Source organism: Myxine glutinosa, chromosome 2, assembly GCF_964187855.1.
Source record: "Myxine glutinosa chromosome 2, kmMyxGlut1.1, whole genome shotgun sequence".
NCBI classification, from domain to species: domain Eukaryota; kingdom Metazoa; phylum Chordata; class Myxini; order Myxiniformes; family Myxinidae; genus Myxine; species Myxine glutinosa.
The window spans coordinates 318,562-344,681 of record NC_136262.1 but is presented as its reverse complement, the minus strand read 5'-3'; the positions used below and the strand labels follow the sequence as shown (position 1 = coordinate 344,681).

Sequence of the window (26,120 nt, the reverse complement as noted above, 5' to 3'; positions counted from 1 at the left end):
GGACACCCTTGTATACATATTGCAACATGGAAAAAGGAGTCGGGGCGGGTATGGTGTGAAGGGGGTGGTTGTTTCTTCATCATATCTAATGTCTTCATCCTGTTCTTCCATGAGCCTGAGATACTGTTGGGTCGGGGTGAGCAGTGGGGTTGTAGATGCTTGATGCAAACCTATGCTGTCAGGTCATTTTCATATGGTAGCATAGACAGCCTTTCTGATTCATATGCCTTCATTTATTTTTTACTATAATTTATAATTTCACATGAGAAAAGGTTTTACAATTATCTTTGGACAAAATGCAAACAGGCATAACAAGGTCAGATTTAAATTGTGGCTTCTGTTTTGTTGTGCATTCAGGTGTTGAGGGCCTTTCTTTGGAGATTTCCAATATCGTTGATATACGGAAGGAACATAACAGGGAGTTGGTGATGAGGACAACAAGCGATTTAGATAACAAAGGGATTTTCTTCACTGACCTCAATGGTTTCCAGGTAACTATTACATTCTGATCGAGATGATATTCATCGAATACTTACCCTGCGCAGTCAACTTGGTTCAAGCCATCTTTTCTGTTTTTGAAGGGTTCTTTTCTTTGATCCAATATGGCTGCTAGACCACGTGAGCAATTACATCATAAATTTATATTCTCTAATACAATTGTTGCGAAGCTCACGCTCAAGAAATTTCAAACTGATAAGACCAAGTGTTGTCCCTGTCGAAATTCAACAACAACTAGATGGTATTCAGAGAATACTTACCCTGGGCAGTCAACTTGGTGTGACCCAACTCTTCTGTTTTTGAACGTTTCTTTTTTTTTGATCCAATATGGCTGCCAGACTACGTGAGTGATGACATCATAAATTTATATTCTCTAAATAATTGTTGCATAGATCATGCTCAATAAATTTCAAACTGATCAGATGAAGCGTTGTCCCTGTCAAATTATGACGTCATAATTATGGCACCAATGACGTCATCGTTAACAACACCTATTCCCCATATGGAGTTATTTACAATGAGCCACGTTTCAATTTTTTCCATAGAGTGGTTTTGGAGATATAGAGGTGCAACGAAAGGTCCGAGGGCCTTTCACTTACTCATCGCAGGCAGGTTGGTGGTCTTTCCGTCTTCTACCGACTCCTCTCCGGCCTTGCTCCCCCAGCTCTCTCTGGGCTCTGTCCCCCAAATATTCCTGCAGGTCGCACACGATCTGCCTGCAACCCTCTTATGGTTAAACTGCCAAAATCAAGACTCTCTGCTCACCTTCACTCCTTCATTCCTCTTTTCCCCCGCCACTGGAACAAACTCCCTCACTCTCTTCAATCCCACTCCTCCCTCCAGGTCTTTAAAACGGCTGTTCACCACCATCTCTTATCTTCCCCAATCCAAAACCTTGATCTTTTCTACCCCCGCTAATTTCACCCCAAATCCACTTTTTTGAGGTGACTTTTGTCTTCCTTCCTGGAAGTCCTTGGTGTCCTTGCGTTTTATACCTATCCTGCCTCCTCCCAGGCCCTCTCCCTCCCACACATCTCCCGATGTCCCCGCTCTCAAATGTTGTGTTTGTGTGCTTCCTCCCCTTCTCTCCCCATCTTATCGACCGCTCCCCTTTTTATATACTTTGTTTGCTTGTTTGTTTGATAAATGTTAGCTCTTTCACGAGCCTCGACTCTGTATACAAAACAAACAAAAAAAAAAACCTTTTTTGTGTTTTTTTTCCAAGATGGCACCTGTAACACATGACCTATAACGTCATGATTATCATTAAAATATTCTAAAGGAGGAGGCGCTCCTATGGTGAAAATTTCGTGTCCATTAGACCAACAGTTGCTGATTTTTTTTTTTAACAATGATCGGATAGATAAGGGCTGTATTTGTCGAATTATGATGTCATAATGAAGGCACCAATGACATCATCATTAACATATCTTGTTCCCCATGGGGAGTCGGTGACAATGAGCGAGGTCTCAATCTTTTGCATCGAGTGGTTTCAGAGATATAGAGGTGCGAAGTTTTTCCAAGATGGCGCCTGTACCACGTGACCTATGACGTCATAATAATCATTAAAACATTCTACAGGAGGAGGCGCTATGGTGAAAATTTCGTGTCAATCAGACCGAGAATTGCAGAGAGAAAGAAATTCATACTGAATGAATAAAGCGTTGTACTTATCGAATTATGACGTCATAATTAAGGCACCGATGACATCACCATCAACATATCTTATTCCCCATGTTGAGTACTTGACAATGAGCCATGTTTCCATTTTTTCCATTGAGTGGTTTGGGAGATGTAGAGGTGTAACGTTTTTCCAAGATGGCACCTGTACCACCTGACGTATGACGTCATAATATTCACAAAGATATTCTACAGGAGGAGGCGCTCCGATGTTGAAAATTTCATGTCAATCGGACCAACGGTTGCGGAGAAAATGAATTTTTAAAATGCTGACATGGCACACACTTTACTTTACTGAAATGCAGACACGTACATACGTACGTAACTGAATGCTTAAACCCGCTTTTCGCTTTGCGAGCGCAGGGTAACAACAGGCATTTTTAGGCCTTTTTCCCTGCGAGAGTCGGGGTTAGCCTTGTGGGCCCCATGACAATCTTCTCCATTTTGCCCTATTTTCTGCATCTCCCCTTGTTTAACCCCCTTGCCCGCGTTTCTTCTTCCACCATCTTTAGCCACGTCTTTCTCGGTCTTCCCCGTCCTCTACTTCCTTCCACATTAATTTCCATCATTTTTCTCAACCTGTCACTTTTATGCGGGGTATCGTATTAACGATACTCCGCACATCCACCGAACCATTCACATTTCCACCCTTTCCAGCCTTCGTTGCTGCTCTACGTTCATTACCCATGTCTCGCTCCCATAAATCATAACACTTTTCAAACATGCAGCACACACCTTTCCCTTCAGCTTCAACGACACTCCGCTCCTAATCAGCACGCCACTCAGTTCCCGAAACTTCTTCCATGCACATCTCACTCGAGCAACTGTTGCCGAGTCTGATCCACCTTCTCCATTCAACATGTCTCCATGGCAGCAAAATGTTTCCACACCTTCCAGCTTCATGCCATGTCCAAGATCCAACTCAACATTTCCTCCATCTGCAGCTCCCTCTGTGCACACCTTACACATGAATGTAGCTCCCACACTGGTTAATGACCCTCTCAGACCACTACATTGTTGATGAACCCACTCAGCGCACATTGTACATTGAATGGAGTTCACTCCGACACCCTTCCTGCACACAGCACACGGCCACTTCCCAGTTCTTTCCACCTCACCACATGCTTTACCACTTGCCATCACCTTCGTTTTTCCAATATTCACCTTCAGACCTTTTGTCTCCATACATTCCTTACACTTTTTCATCTTCTCCTTCAGTCCATCCATACTTTCCACAATGAACACCAGATCATCTGCATACAACAACTCCCACGGTAAACCCTCCTTTACATTCTGAGCCAGCATCTCCAACACAGCTACAAATAGTAGTGGACTTAGTACTGACCACTGATGCACTCCCACCTTCACCTCAAACTCACCACTGTTCCCGTCCTTCGTCCTTACAGCTGTGCGCGTGCTCTCGTACATTGCCATCACTACTCTGATCAACCATTCCTCCACTCCTAACTTCCTCAATGCCCATGTCAATACTTTGCGTGGAACCCTATCGAATGCTTTCTCGAGATCAACAAACCCAAGAAACAACTTCTTCCTCTTCTCCATCTACTTCTCCTGCAACTGCCTTGCAATAAAAAGCACGTCTGTTGTTCCTCTTCCAAGCATAAATCCAAACTGCATTTCGTCGATCTTCACTTTCTTCCTTATCCTCCTCTCCAACACCCTTTCCAATACCTTCATTCCATTCCAATAACTTTATCGCTTGATACGAGCCACAGTCCAGAGGGTCACCTTTCCCCTTGTATCGAGGGATGAGGGTACTCAGTTCCCAATACACTGGAATGCGGCCTTCCATGAATGTCAAAATATGATGTCATAAATAAAGCACCAATGACATCATTGTTAACAACACTTATGCGTTGACATCATTGTTAACATGCGGAGTTCTTAGAATGAGCCACGATTCAATTTTTCCCATGGAGAGGTTTCTGAGTTTTTTTTTGTTTTTTTTTGTATACTGAATCGAGGCTCGTGAAAGAGCTAACATTTATTTCACAAACAAATCAACCAGACAAACAAAATATATAAAAAGAGGGAGCGGAAGACAAGATGGGGAGAGAAGGGGAAGCACACAAACATAACATTTGAGAGCAGGGAGATGTGTGGGAGGGAGAGGGCTTGGGGGGAGGAGGCGTGGGAAGGGGGGTGGTGGGGGGTGGCGGTGGGAGAAGTATAAAACACAAGGACACCAAGGACTTTCAGGACAGAAGTTGGTATTTCAAAAAAGTGGATTTGGGGTGAAATTAGCGGTGGCAGAAAAGCTCAAGGTTTTGGATGGGGGAAGATAAGAGATGGTAGTGAACAGCTGTTTTAAAGACCTGGAGGGTGGAGTGGGATTGAAGAGAGTGAGGGAGCTTGTTCCAGAGGTAGGAGAAAAGAGGAATGAAGGAGTGAAGGTGAGCAGAGAGTCTTGATTTTGGCAGTTTAACCATAAGAGGGTTGCAGGCAGATCTTGTGCGACCTGTAGGAATATTTGGGGGACAGAGCCCAGAGAGAGCTGGGGGGGCTAGGCCAAAGAGGAGTCGGTAGAAGACGGAAAGCCCACCAACCTGCCTGCGGTGAGTGAGTGAAAGGTCCTTGGAGTTAGCTTCATCGCGGGAGATTCCAATGATTCTGAACACTTTGGTTTCAACAGCGTGAAGACAAGCTAGGTGTGAGGCAGGAGCACCAGCCCAGAGGGGAGAGCAGTATTCCATTGAGCTGCGGATGAAAGCCTTGTATGTGATGAGGAGCTCAGGTGTGCCAAGGAAGGACTTCGCACGACGGAGGATGCCCAGTTGGCGACTGGCTTTGGAGGCCAGATTTGAAATGTGGTTTTCCCAGGAAAGATCATGGCAGATAGTGAGACCCAAAAGCTTGAGTGACAGAACTTCTTGGAGAGGATTATTCAGAAAGTGGATGGGCGGATTGTCCAGTCGGTCTTTTCGGAGAGACATTGTAAGCGTGTGAGATTTGTCAGGATTGAAAGACATGTTCCACTTGTTTGCCCAGTCTGTGATTTTGTCCAGGTCTGCAGAGAGTGAGGAAGCTGCAGACTGCCGATCTGAGGGATGAGGAATGGAGCGACAGAGAGTAGAGTCATCAGCAAAGAGATAGAGAGGATTTTCAAGAGAGTCAGAGAGATCATTGATGAAGACCAGAAAAAGCACAGGGCCCAGAACACTGCCTTGGGGAACTCCAGCCTGAACAGGAAGAGGAGATGAGAGAAACCCATTCAGGGCCACACGTTGACGACGACTCGAGAAGAAGTCCGCCAGCCATGCGTGGAGATTTCTATGGATACCAAAGGAGGAGAGTTTGGTGAGCAGAGCGGGGTGCCAGACCGTATCGAAGGCACTAGATATGTCAAGGGAGACAGCTCTAATTTCCTGAGAGTTTTAATTTTTCCTCTAATTTTCTTCTAATTTTTCTAAGAGGTGGGAAGTTTTTCCAAAATGGTGTCCCACCACGTGATATATGACGTCATAATTAACATTGCAAAATTCTGCAGGAGGAGGTGCTCCTATGGTGAAAATTTAGTGTCAATCGAACCAATAATTGCAGATAAAAAAATTCATACTGATCGGATGAAGTTTTGTACTTGTCGAATTATGAGGTCATAACAAAGGCATCAATGACATCATCATTAACATATCTTATTCCCCATGGGGAGTACTTGACAATGAGCCATGTTTCAATTTCTTCCATTGAGCGGTTTCGGAGATACAGTCGTGGCCAAAAATATTGGCACCCTTGCACTTTTTTCAAATAATACAATTTTCTCAAAAAATAAGTTGAAATTGACAAAAGTATTTGGTCTCCACAATTCTTTATTTCACTGCTAATATTACAGAACCTTTGTTTTTGATTTGGAACTTAATATAACCTTTTAAATCAGAAAATAAAAAGAAATGGCATTGACAAAATTATTGACACCAAGACTTAATATTTGGTAGCACGGCCTTTGGACAAAATAACTGCAGTCAAGCACTTCCTGTAGCCATGAATGAGCTTCATACACCTCTGTACTGGAGGTTTGGGCCGCTCTTCTTGTACAAACTGCTCCAGTTCTCCCAGATGTGAAGGATGCCTCTCCCAACTGCTGTTTTCAGATCTCTCCACCAGTGTTCAATGGGATTTAGATCTGGACTCATTGCTGGCCACTTCAGAACAGTCCAGCGTTTTGTCTTGAGCCATTCCTGGGTGCTTATTGAAGTGTGTTTGGGGTCATTGTCCTGCTGCAAGACCCATGACCTTCGACGGAGACCCAGCTTTCTGACACTGGGTTGAACGTTATGCTCCAACGTGCCTTGGTAATCTCCTGATTTCAAGATTCCCTGCACACATTCAAGGTACCCAGTTCCAGAGGCAGCACAGCAGCCCCAAAACATCACTGAACCTCCTCCATGTTTGACTGTAGGGAAGGTGTTCTTTTCTTTGAAGGCTTCATTTTGTTTTCTATGAACATAGATATGATGTGCTTTACCAAAAATATCTAATTTGGTCTCATCTGTCCACAGGACATTCTCCCAGAAGGATTTTTTGCTTGTTCAGGTGTGTTTTGGCAAGCTCCAGTCGGGCTTTCCTTTGTCTCTCTATCAGCAGTGGGGTCCTCCTGGGTCTCCTACCATAGAACCCCCTTTCATTGAGTTGGCGACGGATGGTGCGAGTTGAAACCGTCGTACCTTGTGTCTGAAGGTCAGCTTGAATCTGTTTGGCAGTTGATCGAGGTGCTTTCTCCACCATTCAAACAATCCTTCGCTGCAATCTTTGATCAAGTTTTCTCCTGCGGCCACGTCCAGGGAGGATGGCTACAGTGCCATGGGCCTTAAACTTCCTGATAACATTGTATACGGTGGGCAGAGGAAAATCAAGGTCTCTGGAGATGGACTTGTAGCCTTGAGATTGTACATGCTTGGCTACAATCTTTTGTCTGACCTCCTCAGACAATTCTCTGGTTTTCTTTCTTTTCTCCATGCTCATTGCGGTGCACACAGTGACACAAAACAGCAGAATGACTCCTTTTCTCTATTCAAACTGGTTTAATGAGTGATTTTTATATTGCAGGCACTTGCAACTCACCATTGGTGAGTTGAATTCCAGAGTAAAGGAGAATCACCTGCTTGAAATATAATTATTTATATCAACTTCAAAAAGGTGCCAATAATATTGTCCGGGCCATTTTAGGATTTCTGTGTGGAATAAGCTAATATTTAGTAATTTATTTCAGCTTTTTTTGTTTTGTTCCACTGCAAACCAAATAAATACAAATGTGGAAACCAAAATATCTTTTAATTTAAACAATTTTCTGGAAGAAATGGTGCGTTATTTGAAAAAAGTGCAAAGGTGCCAATAATTTTGGCCACGACTCTATATAGGTGGAACGTTTTTCCAAGATGGCATCCTACCACATGATCTATGACGTCATAATTATGAATAATAAAATTATACAGGCGGAGGCACTCCCATGCTAAAAAAATTCCTGTCAATCAGACCAACGGTTGCTGAGAAAATGAATTTTAAAAATGCAGACACGCACATACGTACATACGCCACACGTATGCACGGAACTGATTGCTTACCCAAGCGCAGGGTAAATATTCCTTGCATTATGTTGTGTTTTTGTGAGTTATTTTTGATGTTGATTTTGCTGCCTTGTTATGTTTGCACATTTGTGCTTTATGCATCACAATTATATGTCGAGTTTAACTGACATGTCATAAATGTACACATTTAGCCCCCATTAACATGAGACTTGGCTAACTCTATTGAAAGCTGCATTCTATTTTGTAAGCAGAACTTTGTGATCGATTTATTGCTGAAAAATATAAAACTCGAACATCTCTCGGTAGAACGTATTCCTCCACCAGGGTGTAGAGTTTGTTTTGTATCTGACTTATAGGGTGGATCTCGATCCGGACCTCAACCAAAATTGAATCGGTTGAAATTGTTCTCGTCACCTAACCAACTCATCCACTGAGTTTTATCACAACTCGTCCACAACTTTTTGAGATATTGTGCTATATATTGTTTTTAGCCCGATCTGTCATTGGTGCACAATCACTTTTAAAATTCTCCTCTCCGGATCTCCACCAAAGTCTAATCGTTTCGTCCTTGTTATGCCAAAACTCTCCACCAAATGCGTCCGCAACTTTGAGATATCCTGTTCACACACAAAGAAACAGACAAACAGATAAACATAGAAACAAACAGACAGGGTGAAAACACAACCTCCACCCGCCTTCGGTGGCGTTGGTTAAAATGTGTGTGTGTATGTGTGTGTGTGTGTGTGTGTGTGTGTGTGTGTGTGTGTGTGTGTGTGTGTGTATGTGTGTGTGTGTGCGTGCGTCGGTGGGTGGGTGGGTGTGTGTGTGTGTGTGTGTGTGTTCTTTTTCATGTTCAAGTGCAGATTATCAGCATCCTTGCCGTCAGCTCCAGTTACAATTGCACGGAGAGCATTTTCAAAAATAGCTCCAAAACGAATGGATTGTGACTTGAGGAATACAACAATTCCAATTGGTGTTGAAGCGGATACGGGAAGGAGTACGACTGGCCACTCCCGCTAACCCACCCCTTTTGTATGCATGTTTCTGTGTATAAATGCCATGCCTGCACACACATTTTGTGTATCAGCATACATAATGCCGTGTCTGCACACATATTTTGTAAATAAGCATAGATAATGCCATGTCTGCACACATATTTTGTAAATAAGCATACTACATAATGCCATGTCTGCACACATGTTTTGTAAATAACCACACATAATGTCATGTCTGCACACATTTTTTGTGTATAACCATACATAATGCCATGTCTGCACACATATTTTGTAAATAAGCATAGATAATGCCATGTCTGCACACATGTTTTGTAAATAAGCATAGATAATGCCATGTCTGCACACATGTTTTGTAAATAACCACACATAATGTCATGTCTGCACACATTTTTTGTGTATAACCATACATAATGCCATGTCTGCACACATATTTTGTAAATAAGCATAGATAATGCCATGTCTGCACACATATTTTGTAAATAAGCATAGATAATGCCATGTCTGCACACATGTTTTGTAAATAACCACACATAATGTCATGTCTGCACACATTTTTTGTGTATAACCATACATAATGTCATGTCTGCACACATTTTTTGTGTATAACCATACATAATGCCATGTCTGCACACATATTTTGGGTATAAGCATACATAATGCAATGTCTACACACATATTTTGTAAATAACCATGCATAATGCCATGTCTGCACCCATATTTTGGGTACAAGCATACATAATGCCATGTCTGCACACATATTTTGTAAATAAGCATGCATAATGTCATGTCTGCACACATTTTTTGTGTATAACCATACATAATGCCATGTCTGCACCCATATTTTGGGTATAAGCATAGATAATGCAATGTCTGCACACATATTTTGTAAATAACCACACATAATGCCGTGTCTGCACCCATATTTTGTAAATAACCACACATAATGCCGTGTCTGCACACATATTTGGGAAATAACCACACATAATGCCATGTCTGCACACATATTTTGTAAATAACCATGCATAATGCCACGTCTGCACCCATATTTTGGGTACAAGCATACATAATGCCATGTCTGCACACATATTTTGTAAATAAGCATGCATAATGTCATGTCTGCACACATTTTTTGTGTATAACCATACATAATGCAATGTCTGCACCCATATTTTGTAAATCTGCACACACAATGCCATGTCTGCACCCAGAAACTGTATAAGCATACATAATGCAATGTCTACACACATATTTTGTAAATAACCATACATAATGCCGTGTCTGCACGCATATTTTGGGTATAAGCATACATAATGCAATGTCTCCACACATATTTTGTAAGTAACCATGCACAATTCCGTGTCTGCACCCATATTTTGGGTATAAGCATACATAATGCAATGTCTACACCGTGTCTGCACACATAGTTTGTGTATAAGCATACATAATGCTGTGTCTGCACACATATTTTGGGTATAAGCATCCATAATGCCATGTCTGCACACCTATTTTGGGTATAAGCATACATAATGCCGTGTCTACACCCATAGTTTGGGTATAAGCATACATAATGTCATGTCTGCACACACATTTTGGGTATAAGCATACATAATGCCGTGTCTGCACCCATATTTTGGGTATAAGCATACATAATGCCATGTCTGCACACATATTTTGGGTATAAGCATACATAATGCCATGTCTGCACCCATATTTTGTGTTTTAGCATACATAATGCCGTGTCTGCACCCATATTTTGGGTATAAGCATACATAATGCCATGTCTGCACACATATTTTGGGTATAAGCATACATAATGCCATGTCTGCACCCATATTTTGTGTATAAGCATACATAATGCCATGTCTGCACCAATATTTTGGGTATAAGCATACATAATGCCGTGTCTGCACACATATTTTGTAAATAAGCACACATAATGCCGTCTGCACCCATATTTTGGGTATAAGCATACATAATGCCATGTCTGCACCCATATTTTGGGTACAAGCATACATAATGCCATGTCTGCACCCATATTTTGGGTACAAGCATACATAATGCCATGTCTGCACCCATATTTTGGGTACAAGCATACATAATGCCATGTCTGCACCCATATTTTGTAAATAAGCACACATAATGCCGTGTCTGCACACATATTTTGTGTATAAGCACACATAATGCCGTGTCTGCACACATATTTTGTGTATAAGCATACATAATGCCATGTCTGCACACATACTTTGTAAATAAGCACACATAATGCGATGTCTGCACCCATATTTTGTAAATAAGCACACATCATGCCGTGTCTGCACACATATTTTGTGTATAAGCACACATAATGCCATGTCTGCACCAATATTTTGTATATAAGCATACATAATGTCATGTCTACACACATTTTGTAAATAAGCACACATAATGCCATGTCTGCACCCATATTTTGTGTATAAGTATACATAATGCCATGTCTGCACACATATTTTGGGTATACGCATACATAATGCCATGTCTGCACCCATATTTTGGGTATAAGCATACATAATGCCGTGTCTGCACCCATAGTTTGGGTATAAGCATACATAATGTCATGTCTGCACCCATATTTTGGGTATAAGCATACATAATGCCGTGTATGCACCCATATTTTGGGTACAAGCATACATAATGCCGTGTCTGCACACATAGTTTGTGTATAAGCATACATAATGCCGTGTCTGCACACATATTTTGGGTATAAGCATACATAATGCCGTGTCTGCACCCATATTTTGGGTATAAGCATACATAATGCCGTGTCTGCACACATATTTTGGGTATAAGCATACATAATGCCATGCCTGCACCCATAGTTTGCGTATAATCATTCATAATGCCATGTCTGCACACATATTTTGCAAATAAGCATACATAATGCCGTGTCTGCACACATATTTTGGGCAGAAGCATGCATAATGCCATGTGCATGCATAATGCCACGTCTGCACCCATAGTTTGGGTGTAAGCATACATAATGCCGTGGCCCGCCATCATATTTTTGGTATAAGCATACACAATGCCATGTCTGCACCCATAGTTTGGGTATAAGCATACATAATGCCATGTCTGCACCCATATTTTGGGAATAAGCATACATAATGCCATGTCTGCACCCATATTTTGGGTATAAGCATACATAATGCCATGTCTGCACCCATAGTTTGGGTATAAGCATACATAATGCCATGTCTGCACCCATATTTTGGGTATAAGCATACATAATGCCATGTCTGCACCCATAGTTTGGGTATAAGCATGCATAATGTCATGTCTGCACCCATATTTTGGATATAAGCATACATAATGCCATGCCTGCACCCATAGTTTGCGTATAATCATACATAATGCCATGTCTGCACACATATTTTGCAAATAAGCATACATAATGCCGTGTCTGCACCCATATTTTGGGTATAAGCATACATAATGCCGTGACTGCACACATAGTTTGTGTATAAGCATACATAATGCCATGTCTGCACACATATTTTGGGTATAAGCATACATAATGCCGTGTCTGCACCCATATTTTGGGTATAAGCATATATAATGCCGTGTCTGCACCCATATTTTGGGTAAAAGCACACATAATGCCATGTCTGCACACATATTTTGGGTATAAGCATACATAATGCCGTGTCTACACACATATTTTGGGTGTAAGCATACATAATGCCGTGTCTGCACCCATAGTTTGGGTGTAAGCATACATAATGCCGTGTCTGCACACATATTTTGGGAATAAGCATAAACAATGCCATGTCTGCACCCATAGTTTGGGTATAAGCATACATAATGCCATGTCTGCACACATATTTTCGGAATAAGCATACATAATGCCATGTCTGCACACATATTTTGGGTATAAGCATACATAATGCCATGTCTGCACACATATTTTGGGTATAAGCATACATAATGCCATGTCTGCACCCATAGTTTGGGTATAAGCATACATATTGCCATGTCTGCACCCATATTTTGGGTATAAGCATACATAATGCCATGTCTGCACCCTTAGTTTGGGTGTAAGCATACATAATGGCATGTCTGCACCCTTAATTTGGGTGTAAGCATACATAATGCCGTGTCTGCACCCATATTTTGGGTATAAGCATACATAATGCCATGTCTGCACACATATTTTGGGTATAAGCATACATAATGCCATGTCTGCACCCATAGTTTGGGTATAAGCATACATAATGCCGTGTCTACACACATATTTTGGGTGTAAGCATACATAATGCCGTGTCTGCACCCATATTTTGGGTATAATCATACATAATGCCATGTCTGCACACATATTTTGCAAATAGGCATACATAATGCTGTGTCTGCACACATATTTTGGGCATAAGCATACACAATGCCATGTCTGCACCCATAGTTTGGGTATAAGCATACATAATGCCGTGTCTACACACATATTTTGGGTGTAAGCATACATAATGCCGTGTCTGCACCCATATTTTGGGTATAAGCATACATAATGCCGTGTCTGCACCCATATTTTGGGTAGAAGCATACATAATGCCATGTCTGCACAAATATTTTGGGTTTCCGCATACAAAATGCCACATCTGCACACATAGTTTGGGTATACGCATACATAATGCTATGTCTGCACACATATTTTGGGTATAAGCATACATAATGCCGTGTCTGCACACATATTTTGGGTATAAGCATACATAATGCCATGTCTGCACACATATTTTGGGTATAAGCATACATATTACATAATGCCATATCTGCACCCATATATTTTGGGTATAAGCATACATAATGCCATGTCTGCAGCCATATTTTGGGTGTAAGCATACATAATGCCATGTCTGCACCCATATTTTGGGTATAAGCATACATAATGCCATGTCTGCACCCATATTTTGGGTATAAGCATATATAATGCCATGTCTGCACCCATATTTTGTAAATAAGCACACATAATGCCGTGTCTGCACACATATTTTGGGTATAAGCATACATAATGCCATGTCTGCACCCATATTTGTAAATAAGCATACATAATGCCGTGTCTGCACACATATTTTGTGTATAAGCATACATAATGCCGTGTCTGCACACATATTTTGTGTATAAGCATACATAATGCCATGTCTGCACACATATTTTGAAAATAAGCACACATAATGCGATGTCTGCACCCATATTTTGTAAATAAGCACACATCATTTCGTGTCTGCACACATATTTTGTGTATAAGCATACATAATGCCATGTCTGCACCCATAGTTTGGGTATAAGCATACATAATGCCATGTCTGCACACATATTTTGGGTATAAGCATACATAATGCCATGTCTGCACCCATAGTTTGGGTATAAGCATACATAATGCCATGTCTGCACCCATATTCTGGGTATAAGCATACATAATGCCATGTCTGCACACATATTTTGGGTATAAGCATACATAATGCCATGTCTGCACCCATAGTTTGGGTATAAGCATACATAATGCCATGTCTGCACACATATTTTGGGTATAAGCATACATAATGCCATGTCTGCACCCATATTCTGGGTATAAGCATACATAATGCCATGTCTGCACACATATTTTGGGTATAAGCATACATAATGCTGTGTCTGCACCCATAGTTTGGGGAAAGGCATACATAATGTCATGTCTGCACCCATATTTTGGGTATAAGCATGCATAATGCCATGTCTGCACACATAGTTTGGGTATAAGCATACATAATGCCATGTCTGCACCCATATTTTGGGTATAAGCATGCATAATGCCATGTCTGCACACATATTTTGGGTATAAGCATGCATAATGCCATGTCTGCACACATATTTTGGGTATAAGCATGCATAATGCCATGTCTGCACCCATAGTTTGGGTATAAGCATACATAATGCCATGTCTGCACCCATATTTTGGGTATAAGTGTGGGGTCTGTCCACCTTTATCAAAAATAGTGACAGATAACTTTGATACAACATGCATTTTAAAGGCCATTTTCCCTGCGAGAGCGGGGGTTAGCCTTGCGGTCCCCATAACAATCTTCTCCATTTTGCCCTATTTTCTGCATCTCTCCTTGTTAACCCCCTTGCCCGCATTTCTTCTTCCACCATCTTTAGCCAAGTCTTTCTCGGTCTTCCCCGTCCTCTGCTTCCTTCTACATTCATTTCCACCACTCTTCTCAACCAGTCACTTTCATCCTTCCACAACAAATGACCAAACCATCTCAACCTGTTCCTCTTCACAGCATCAATCACAGGCTGTATTCCCATCATCTTTCGCAATTCATCATTTGTCTTCCTCTCTCTCAACGATACTCCGCACATCCGTCGAACCATTCGCATTTCCACCCTTTCCAACCTTCGTTGCTGCTCTACGTTCATTACCCATGTCTCGCTCCCATAAATCATAACACTTCTCACACATGCAGCACACACCTTTCCCTTCAGCTTCAACGACACTCCCCTCCTCATCAGCACGCCACTCAGTTCCCGAAACTTCTTCCATGCACATCTCACTCGAGCAACCGTTGCCGAGTCTGATCCACCTTCTCCATTCAGCATGTCTCCGAGGTAGCAAAATGTTTTCACACCTTCCAGCTTCACGCCGTCTCCAAGATCCAACTCAACATTTCCTCCATCTGCAGCTCCCTCTGTGCACACCTTACATTTTAATGTAGCTGCCACACTGGTTAATGACCCTCTCAGACCACTACATTTTTGATGAACCCACTCAGCGCACATTGTACATTGAATGGAGTTCACTCCGACACCCTTCCTACACACAGCACAGGGCCACTTCCCAGTTCTTTCCACCTCACCACATGCTTTACCACTTGCCATCACCTTCGTCTTTCCGATATTCACCTTCAGACCTTTTGTCTCCATACATTCCTTCCACGTGTTCATCTTTTCCTTCAGTCCATCCATACTTTCCGCAATCAACACCAGATCATCTGCATACAACAACTCCCACGGTAAACCCTCCTTTACGTTCTGAGCCAGCACCTCCATCACAGCTAAAAATAGTAGTGAACTTATAACCGACCCCTGGTGCACTCCCACCTTCACCTCAAACTCACCACTGTTCCCGTCCTTCGTCCTTACAGCTGTGCGCGCTCTTTTGTACATTGCCATCACTACTCTGATCAACCATTCCTCCACTCCTAACTTCCTCAATGCCCATGTCAATACTTTGCGTGGTACCCTATCGAATGCTTTCTCCAGATCAACAAACCCAAGAAACAACTTCTTCCTCTTCTCCATGTACTTCTCCTGCAACTGCCTCACAATGAAAAGCGCGTCTGTCGTTCCTCTTCCTGGCATGAATCCAAACTGCATTTCGTCGATCTTCACTTTCTTCCTTATCCTCCTCTCCAACACCCTTTCCAATACCTTCATTCCATGCTCCAATAACTTTATCGCTCGGTACGAGCCACACTCCAGAGGGTCACCTTTCCCCTTGTATAGAGGGACGAGGGTACTCAGTTCCCAATCCACTGGAATGTGGCCTTCTTTCACCACCAGATTACAGATCTCTGTCATTCTCTTCACACCCCAACTTCCTGCTGCCTTCAACATATCTCCCACAACTCCCGTCGGCCCTCCCGCTTTTCTACCCTTCATTGCTTTTATCGGATCCCTGGTGTTGGGCTAGCGGCTAGGGTGCCGGCTTAGGATCCTAGGATCCTGGGTTCGAATCCCGGTCAATCGCTGAATTAACGCCAGGGGGGTTGACTCAGCCTGTCATCCTTCCGAGGTCGGCAATTTGAGTACCAGCTCACTGGTAATTCCCTGCTTGTCGTTAAAGGCGGCAAAAAGGGTTGGCGTCAGGAAGGGCATCCGGCCGTAAAACATTGCTTCAAAAAGGGGACCGAAAAACAACAACAACCACAGTTCCCGAAAAAGGGCAACCCCCGCTTGCGGGGAAAAATGGCCTCTAAAGGTGGTTTATTGCTTTTATCGCTTCCTCAACTTCCTTCTCATTTATCTTCTCTGCCGGTCCTAAAACTGGGTTACTCTCTATGTTGCCATCCCATTCATTCTCTGTATTCAACAGCATTTCCATATATCTTTTCCATCTTCCTTTAATTCCATCTGGGTCCACAACGATTTGTCCCACTTCATCCTTCAAGCAACTCACCCCCATCACATCACACCTCTCTTTCGCGATCTGCTTTGCAATCCTGAATACTGCTTTCTGACCCTCTTCCGAATCCAAGCGTTCTCCGAACATTTTCCTACATGCCTCCTGCGCCTTTGCTACCTCTTTCTTTGCAGCCTTCCTGGCTGCCTTATAACTTTCATGCTCTGCTGTTTTTGCTCCCGTACCCTTCGCCTTCTGCCACTCCTTGAACTTCTTCCTCTTCTCGTCAATCCTCTTTCCAACTTCATCATCCCACCACCATGTTTCCGAGTGCCTCGGTGGTCCTTTTGTCCATCCACATACCTCACCAATGGCTCCCAACAGACTAGCTTTCATCGACATCCAACCACTTTCAAGCTCAACCACATCATCCTCGACCCTACTCAGCCTCTCTTTTAATGCCTCCCTTACTGTCACCTCTTTCAACCTCCACACCTTCATTCTCGGTTGGTACTTCACCCGCCGAGCTCTCCTCGCACCTTTCACCCTTACGTCGCAGACAACCAAGTGGTGCTGTGAAACAGCCTCCTCCCCCGGGATCACCTTTGTGTCCCGGAGGTGCCCCCTATCTCGTCTACGCACCATCAGGTAGTCAACGGTTGTCGTCGACCCACCTGACGTGTATGTAACAAGCTTATTATCCTCTTTCTGGAACTGAGTATTACAAATCAACAAATCAGCTCCATCAGTAAACTCCAAAATCCTTTCACCTTCTCCATTTCTCACACCATATCCGTAACCCCCATGAACTCCGTCAAAACCATCCATACTCCTTCCCACGTGTCCATTTAGGTCTCCTCCTACCAAAACAACTTCCTCATCTTTCACGTTTTCCATCAGCTTCTCTATCGCACACCAGAACTTGTCCTTTTCTTCATCGCTTCGACCAACCTGCGGAGCATATCCCGAGATGACGTTCACCAAGAGCTTTCCAATCATCATTTTCACCATCATCAACCTATCACTCACTCTCGTCACACTCACCACACTGTCTACAAACTCCTCAGAAAACAGGACACCAACACCATTCATGCCCTCCAGGCACCCTTGCCACACAAACTTGTATTTCTGTCCCTGCCTACCCTTCACCATTCTCACACCACTTCCCTTCCATCTCGTCTCTTGCACACAACATATGTCCACTCTTCTTCTGACCAATACTTCCACCACTTCTCCTGATCTCCCTGTCATTGTCCCTACATTCCATGTCCCAAACCTCAGAAACCGATCTCCACTTCGGGCTGTACCCTGCCCATATGTACTTGTAATTGTCATGGTTCCCTTTTTGAGGCAATGTTTTTATGGCCGGATGCCCTTCCTGACGCCAACCCTCTTCGTCGTCTTTTACGACACGCAGGGATACTGTGTACCTATTCTTATCCAGGGTACACACCGGGTAGACAAAAGGAATATTTATTCGTATGCACGGAGATGATCTGCTTGTCCACATGGGCAACCAGATCTCTGACTTCTATTCTTTCTGAATTGCAATTCGTACTGAAACGCGCTCACGAGAAACGAAGGCAAAAGCGAAGTGAAGTATAAGAACAGAAGAGCTGATGTAAGAGCCCTCAGCTCCACATTTGCAGAAGGTCAAACCACAGATAAAACATGTTTTCTTCCAACTCTTCACAAAGACACAGTTCTGCTTGGCCACCACGAGATGGCTTTAAGCCAAATCTATACAAACAAACATCTCTCCTTTGACTTCGTGTGACCCTTGCACGTGATGAAAGGACCCGGCATGCTTTCCGGCCATGGCTGTCTCTGATTGGTCCAGAGATGACGATTATTCATTTTTACTCCGACAGCTGCCCCATTTTGTTATCTATGACCATCAGACTACACCCCCTTCTCGGCCCAGGCCCCCTTCTATCCCCCCCAGCCCCCCGCCAGAATTACGTTTCACCACCCAAGGGGTCAGCCGCCAGGACCCCGGCACCAAGAGCCCTGGAAGCTCTGCGATTGACAAATCCCCCGAAGTGGATCCACTATTTCTGACAGACGAGGCAAAAGGGAGCCTGCGGACACACAAAGACACCTCATTAGCACCACACCAATACACTCAGCTGCATTTAAAACAATGAAACAAACCTCAGCTTTTGTTTTTTGTTTTTTTCCACTTGTGAAATATAATCAAAAGTGAAGGGTACTTCTTTTAACCACCTTGTCACTCATGCCTATTAGTTCTAAGACAAGCCATTATGTGCATAATGAAGTGGAAGCCACAAAGGATGAAAAGTTTTTACAACAGAATCAAGAAAGCAAATTATTTTATCTGTTCTGCTCAATGTTCTTGGCGAAAGTGTCAAAAGGACTTTTCAGTTTAACTCAGACTCTGCTCTTGCCTTTTGTGTCATCTTGATAAGTTGGTGGACTCACCATAATACTCCGGATTGACAGAAGCATACAATACTCCATTGTGAACAGACACATCATTCCTCTTCTTCACGAAGTAGAATGTGACCATAAACGTTTGTTCGTTCTTCAGATACCTTAAGCGTGGCTCAGAGCCTTTTCTATCTGACTTCTCTGTGGTACGAATTAATTGCGTGCAATCTTTTAACCACCACTTGTTTTTAAAGAAAACTTCCGATTTTTTAAAGTGCCTGGTGTTGGCTTAGCGGTTAGGGTGCAGGCTTGGGATCCTCGGATCCTGGGTTCGAATCCCGGTCGATCGCTGAATTAACGCCAGGGGGGTTGACTCAGCCTGTCGTCCTTCCGAGGTCGGCAAATTGAGTACCAGTTCACTGGTAATTCCCTGTTTGTCGCAAGAGGCGATTAACATGGTTGGTGGCAGGAAGGGCATCCGGCCATAAAACATTGCTTCAAAAAGGGGACCACGGTGGCCAAAAAAGGCCCACCCCTGCTCTGCGGGGGAATTTTTTTTTTTTTTTTTGTATCCTGAATCGAGGCTCGTGAAAGAGCTAACATTTATTTCACAAACAAATCAACCAGACAAACAAAATATACAAAAAGAGGGAGCGGAAGACAAGATGGGGAGAGAAGGGGAAGCACACAACCACAACATTTGAGAGCAGGGAGAAGTGTGGGAGGGAGAGGGCTTGGGGGCAGGAGGCGTGGGAAGGGGGGGGGGGGGGGGTGGGAGAAGTATAAAACACAAGGGGACCGAAATTAGCGGGGGTAGAAAAGATCAAGGTTTTGGATGGGGGAGGATAAGAGATGGTGGTGAACAGCTGTTTTAAAGACCTGGAGGGTGGAGTCTCTAAAGTGGTCTCTAAAGGTGGTTCTTTTAACCACCACATAGTGCCTAAGACAGGTTCTTCAGGAGACTCGTTCAGAGTTTTCTTCTTCTCTCCCTCTGTTCCCCTTCAGCTCCCAGCTGTCTCGTTCCTCCAACTCCAATCTGAAGCACATATTCTCATACACACTCGCATTACCGCACCATCATAGTTGAATATTTTAATCCCTAATATCTGGACAACTAATACTAATTTTTTTTTAATGTTCATAATACTTTTAAATGCAAAACCATTAATTGATAAGCTAAAAGAGGTTATTATTTTACAATCAATTAACTTCAGCATCCAGCTATCCAACAATTATATATTTAGCTTTAGCCTGGAGGTGCGAGACACTCACTTCACTAATCCACATCATAGCTGGTCGTCTCATCCCTGCCACTTTTATGTCTCACTCTGCATTTTGCCCTCCAGGCAATTGACTCCGACAATCATTTGCAATGTTATCTGATTTAATCTCATCAACCCATCATATAACTCACAGCAACAACTTTTTTTAGACTCGTTTTTCTCCATACTTTCCTCTTTAGCAGAGGTCCTATTGACCTTCTGCTCTTATCTTCGTGGCCAAACTGCCAATTTTCTCTGACTGTTGGCACCCTTTTTGTGCCCAAGACTGTCGTTCTTTTTGCAAGGACCGAGCATGATGCTCTGTTAAAGGCCCAGATTCCACTTTGTATTTCTTATTTAACAACCCCTTGCTTTTGCCCCATCATTCTTGATTCTTTGAAGTCCATGGTCCTCCCTGCTATCGTTTACCATTTTTGGAACCACATTTTCTCTCATACCTTCAGACTTGACAGCTGAACTTTGGAATAGACTTAGAATACTGGCAACCGTTATCTCCCATGGCTTTCCAATCACCATCCAAAGGTTTTTTTACCAACCCTCCTCAGTCCTACCTTTTCCACAGCTGTTTCAAATTTTGCTGCTTATCTACCTACTTGTCCAGACCGAACAATTATACTTTTCTTTCCAACTGTCAGTCCAATCAACAATGAATTTTCACCACAGGCATCCTTCAACCTGTAATATCCCAAACCTCGACATCATCTATTTTATGATCCAATGACAATATCCATCTCCAAAGCCCATAACATTTTCAATTTTACTTCCTTATCCAACCGGAATTCTCCGCAACCTCAGTCCATTCATGCACAACAGCCTCAATACCTCCTTCATTCAAAGAAGAAGAAGAACCTTCATTATACTCTCTTCTCCCCTACAGCATGAAATATCAGAAGCAAACATCTTCCTGCAGCGTAATATTTACAATTACCACCCTTGTTACTAAACAACACTCCAAGTACTCTAGTCCAGCTGGCAACACCGGAAGTTGACAAAAATCCTCATTCAAAATCCTGCGTGCCATCAACCACTCTCTCATCATTTAAACTGTGTATTCTTCCAAAACCCAAAACAGACCTTTATTGTTGGACTTTTTTTTTTTTTTTTTTTTTTTTTTGTATACTGAATCGAGGCTCGTGAAAGAGCTAACATTTACTTCACAAACAAATCGACCAGACAAACAAAATACACAAAAAGAGGGAGCGGAAGACAAGATGGGGAGAAAAGGGGAAGCACACAAACACAACATCCGAGAGCAGGGAGATGTGCTTAAGGGAGAGGGCCCGGGGGGAGGAGGCATGGGAAGGAGGGGGGGGGGAATACAGGGACATGCCATACATTTAACCACAATTACCTTCCTCCAAACAGGAAATCAGAGTACGCCTGCACCTGCTCCTCAATTGATTCCCTGACCTTACATCCCAGGCTCCCGGTAGTCATCTCCACTCGTAGTAACGACATGGACAACTCGTGTACAACGCGTAGTACACTCCTCGTGAGGGCTGCCTTCAGGGTAGTTCATCAAACATAATGCCCCCAGAACCATAATCACTTTCATCAAACACAACACCCATGTCGTTGCCAGATTGCAGGCAAACGCTCACTTGACACAGCGAGATACAAATTATTAACATAATCCTACAAATAACTCCAATGAACTCCCGTACCTCAGGCACTCAACCCGCTCAGCGAGTCTGATCTCTCAAGCGTGCAGGCACCTCGTCTCCTCGCATTCCACGCGCATGGACACCCCTCAGAATTCGATCCATCTTGCTGCCTGCGTACGTAGTGTACATGCTTTCCTTACAGACCCACCATAGCCTGCCATTTTCAAACAGTGCAATAATGCCATGCTTCAACAATCCCATGAAGCACCACTCAGCTAGTTGACCACAACTCATCAAATATTCAAAACCCAACGTTCATCCAAACAATATTCGACCATTCGAGCTCCACCTGTGAAGTCAACCCAATGTCAACCCCACCTGTGAAGAGAATGACAAAGATCTGTAATCTGGTGGTGAAAGAAGGCCACATTCCAGTGGATTGGGAACTGAGTACGCTCGTCCCTCTATACAAGGGGAAAGGTGACCATCTGGACTGTGGCTCGTATCGAGCGATAAAGTTATTGGAGCATGGAATGAAGGTATTGGAAAGGGTGTTGGAGAGGAGGATAAGGAAGAAAGTGAAGATCGACGAAATTGAGTTTGGATTTATGCCAGGAAGAGGAACGACAGACGCGCTTTTCATTGTGAGGCAGTTGCAGGAGAAGTACATGGAGAAGAGGAAGAAGTTGTTTCTTGGGTTTGTTGATCTGGAGAAAGCATTCGATGGGGTTCCACACGCAGTAGTGGCATGGGCATTGAAGAAGTTAGGAGTGGAGGAATGGTTGATCAGAGTCGTGATGGCAATGCACGAGAGAGCGCGCACAATTGTAAGGATGAAGGACGGGAACAGTGGTGAGTTTGAGATGAAGGTGGGAGTGCATCAGTGGTCGGTACTAAGTCCACTACTATTTGTAGCTGTGATGGAGGTGCTGGCTCGGAATGTAAAGGAGGGTTTGCCGTGGGAGTTGTTGCATGCAGATGATCTGGTGTTGATTGCAGAAAGTATGGATGTACTGAAGGAGAAGATGAACAAGTGGAAGGAATGTATGGAGACAAAAGGTCTGAAGGTGAATATCGGAAAAACGAAGGTGATGGCAAGTGGTAAAGCAAGTGGTGAGGTGGAAAGAACTGGTAAGTGGCTGTGTGCTGTGTGCAGGAAGGGTGTCGGAGTGAACTCCATTAAATGTACAATGTGCGCAGAGTGGGTTCATCAAAAATGTAGTGGTCTGAGAGGGTCATTGAACAGTGTGGCAGCCACATTCAAGTGTAAGGTGTGCACAGAGGGAGCTGCAGATGGAGGAAATGTTGAGTTGGATCTTGGAGACGGCGTGAAGCTGGAAGGTGTGAAAACATTTTGCTACCTTGGAGACATGCTGAATGGAGAAGGTGGATCAGACTCGGCAAGGGTTGCTTGAGTGAGATGTGCTGTGCATGGAAGAAGTTTCGGGAACTGAGTGGCGTGCTGACGAGGAGGGGAGTGTGGTTGAAGCTGAAGGGAAAGGTGTATGCTGCATGTGTGAGGAGTGTTATGATTTATGGGAGGGAGAAATGGGTCATGAACGTAGAGCAGCAACGAATGCTGGAAAGGGTGGAAATGCGAATGGTTCGGTGGATGTGCGGAGTATCGTTGAGAGTGAGGAAGACAAATGTTGAATTGCGAAAGATGATGGGAATAGAGCCTGTGATTGATGCTGTGAAGAGGAACAGGTTGAGATGGTTTGGTCATGTGTTGAGGAAGGATGAAAGTGACTGGTTGAGAAGAGTGATGGAAATGAATGTTGACGGAAGTGGAGGACGGGGAAGACCGAGAAAGACTTGGCTAAAGGTGGTGGAAGAAGAAATGCAGGCAAAGGGGTTAACAAGGGGAGATGCAGAAAATAGGGCAAAATGGAGAAGATTGCCATGGGGACCGCGAGGCTAACCCCCGCTCTAGCAGGGATGAATGAATGAATGAATGATCACTTTAAGGCCATTTTCCCCGCTAGGGCGGGGATTAGCCTTGCGGGTCCCATGACAATCATGGTTCCCTGTTAGAGGCAATGTTTTTATGGCCGGATGCCCTTCCTGACACCAACCCTTTGGTCGCCTCTTATGATGCGCAGGGATACGGTGTACCTATTCTAACCAGGGTACACACCGGGATCATTCATCCCAGCAAGCTGGTACTCAATTTGCCGACTTCGGAAGGATGACAGGCCGAGTCAATCCCCCTGGCGTTATTTCAGCAATCGACCGGGATTCGAACCCAGGATCCTAGGATCCCAAGCCAGCACCCTAACCGCTAAGCCAACACCAGGCTTTAATGGTTTTAATACCAGGGATAATGGCTTTAAAATGCCTGTTGTTGTTGTTGTTGAAGCTCCACAATTCACAGACACAAGTACCTTCATCTTCCAAACATCAACATTATTTTGACCAACCAGCCATTTTTCAAATTCTTAAATCGAAATCCACATCAAACTTGGAAATCCAATCACAATATCATCGATTTTAACAACACCAGGCATTACACCTCAACCAATCACTCCACAAGACAGAAAACAGAGCTCTAGTCATTGTGGAAGAAATCTATCCCTTGGTTGGTTGCATCCCCATACAAGGCCCATCTCCATACCCATGTGGCCTATGTGTGTGAGTGACCGTGACATGTGTGAGACTCTTCATTTGATAATCATCGTTCAACCATCCACCATTGCAAAAACAATAGTCTGTACCCACTTTTTGTTGTTACCATTGGTTCCAAGACCTTTCCATTATCCATCTAAAGCACCTTCCTTGACCACCTAAGCACATACATGACCCCTTTATAAATCCGCTCTTTGCTCAAAATAAACAAATGCAATTTACATAATTCCCATCTGTAGCTGCAAAGTTTCAAAATGCTGGATTCTAACCCTTTTAGTCCGAACGCATCCCTTGTCCGCCAGGCTGCAGCACGTCCAGGTCTTATCAGCAACGCACTCCCTCACTGCTGTTACTCTTATGTTGTTGTTACTCTTATGTTGTTACTCTTATACAATGGAACTTGAAACTTGGATACAACAATAATTTCACCAAATTCACCATACATAGACCTCGAACAAGTACAATAAACCGGCCTTTCAACCAAGCAACATAAACACCAGAATGCCCTTGAGCCAATTCATACAGGCACTGCACGCACTCCCGTGCACGCCAACTCCCAAATTTTTGCTTGCATATGTGATGAACATACCTTGCAGAATTATCTCAGAAATGCTTTGATCGATCCTAACAATTCTTATTTTTCATCCTGATTTCTTTTCCATGCAAAGTCTTTATGGATAAAATGCATTTTTCTTTAAACTTTGAAAATTCCATTGACATCTCTCAATCAAATCATCGCAGTAACATTTTAACTGGATGTAAACGCCACACGACACATTTTCATTATGAATTCAAACAGTACCACACTGAGCACTGTCTGCAATTTGATGCAAATACACAGCACTTAGCACAACCCTTAACACAGCATGTACTCAATGCACATTTACGAATATACTCTCAACGACGATTGATACTTGGATACAAGCTAAACATAGCTAAACCTATCGCTAAACAACCACAAGATGCACAGTATACTTTAATCCCTTCATCTTGGCTTCTTACCACCATTGGTTAGACTCACTCATCCAATCCCATTAGAAGAGTCCCAGACTGTTTTTTTCTCCCAAATCATTTGAAACTGGCCAGTTTTTGACGTTATACCAATTAATGGAATTTCCAATTTCTCATCCACCCAGGATATCTTTTTACTCCTGGTTCAGCGACTCTTAGAGTATCCAGGTTGCTCTTTCAAACCTGCCTTTTGATCTACTCTAGTCACAACACCTGGTTCCTCACGTAAGTCTCCAATGCATTTACAATCCATTGACTGCAAATCCCCACGCGCTGTCCTTTTTGTCCATTTCACATCCATTCTTCTCCTGGCCCATGCATTTTCCCCACATGGACCCCAA

At 43.3% G+C, this 26,120-nt stretch overlaps 1 protein-coding gene across 1 annotated transcript in view; it reads left to right on the top strand.

Annotated features, from left to right (window-relative positions):
* MAN2A2 (mannosidase alpha class 2A member 2) overlaps positions 1-26,120 on the top strand; it is a 421,122-nt gene that overhangs the window by 338,997 nt on the left and 56,005 nt on the right. Inside the window, exon 17 of the mRNA XM_068108861.2 lies at positions 358-491. Coding sequence (XP_067964962.2) covers positions 358-491 — 134 coding nt within the window. The remainder of the gene's footprint in view (positions 1-357; positions 492-26,120) is intronic.